This window comes from Amblyomma mixtum, chromosome 2, assembly GCF_055824585.1.
Source record: "Amblyomma mixtum isolate Tamu chromosome 2, ASM5582458v1, whole genome shotgun sequence".
Classification (NCBI taxonomy): Eukaryota; Metazoa; Arthropoda; class Arachnida; order Ixodida; family Ixodidae; genus Amblyomma; species Amblyomma mixtum.
In genome coordinates this window covers 188,700,906-188,702,097 of record NC_143013.1, presented here as the reverse complement: position 1 = coordinate 188,702,097, position 1,192 = coordinate 188,700,906, and the positions used below count along the sequence as shown (strand labels likewise).

The 1,192-nt window shown below is 42.6% G+C and overlaps 1 protein-coding gene across 1 annotated transcript; it reads left to right on the top strand.

Annotated features, from left to right (window-relative positions):
• Positions 1–347: 347 nt before the first annotated feature.
• LOC149361850 (uncharacterized) lies at positions 348–962 on the top strand. Its single transcript, XM_089568170.1, has one exon. It carries the CDS (start codon positions 348–350, stop codon positions 960–962), a length of 615 nt encoding a protein of 204 aa, XP_089424296.1.
• Positions 963–1,192: the final 230 nt, after the last annotated feature.

Genomic DNA, 1,192 nt, shown 5'->3' with positions numbered 1-1,192 from the left:
ATTTAAACAAATGCGAGGCCAAAAGGTAAAACACAAATTGCAGATTGTACACTACTGATATTTAAAATTAAAGCAACGCCGTCAAGGAGTTTTTGAAAACCATTAAGCCAAGGAAGGTAACCGTGGCGTGTTATGAACTGCAAACAATGTAGGTCAACTGTGTGGATTACTACTTGCGGGCATCTAAGTAGCGAGGTAACTTCGTGGACAATTTTGTATCCCGTAGCCAGAGGTTTGGATTTTATATTTGCCGCAGTCTGTTAATGCTGCGCAGTTTAAGAAAAGTATTTGATCATAACTATACATTCTCTCAGTTTTTTTGAAACCTTCAATTCTAAGTCGAAACTATGGAGGAGTCTGTTACGCGCATGTCTGCCATTTTTGAGGAACTGAAAAAAACGATTTACGTGCAGGAAAATGAAATTAAGGTACTTAGAAAGCAGGTACAGGAACTGGAGATGAAGGAGGATGAGAACCAATCTGCTCAGGCTCAGCTGCGGCGGGAAGTGAACGAAGTTGAATTCCGAAATAGGCAGCTTAATTTAGAAATCCATGGGGTGCCTCTCGTGCAAGGTGAAAACTTGCATAATGTGCTAAACGGAGTTGCAGACCAGCTGGAAACGCCACATTTGGTCGAGCATGACATTGCCTCGGTACACAGGCTACCCGCACAGAAAGACAAAATTCCCGGAATAATCGTCCGTTTCACAAGGCAGTCGACAAGGGAATCTTGGTTAAGTACAAAGAGCAAGCTAAATGATAGCCATCCACGCATCTTCATCCAGGAAAACTTGACCCGTCACAACAGAGACCTGCTACAAGCAACAAAGAACTGGGCCAAAGAAGCTGGTTTTAAATACGTGTGGCATACGCATGGAAAGGTTCTTTTGAGAATGTCTGATGGTGCAAACGCAATTCATGTTAGAAGCCGTGATGACCTCGACCGCCTTCTTCCCAAATGATGCGCCCAGCCAGTATCATTCCTGAACAGAGAAGCTAGAGATGGATGAACACGATTTCTATTCACCAGATGACTTGAACAATGTGGTATCTCATTTGGGACGTCATGCGTTGAAATCTGTGCATTTAAGCGCCAGATCTGTCCGAAACGAAGCACTTCTGTTAGATGAATTCTTTAGCCAATTTTCTTTCAATTTTTCAGTTATCATGTTCAGTGAAACATGGAGCAAAA

Coding starts and splice junctions, on each gene's coding strand:
- LOC149361850 (XM_089568170.1), top strand. CDS start 348: ATGGAGGAGTCTGTTACGCGCATGTCTGCCATTTTTGAGGAACTGAAA.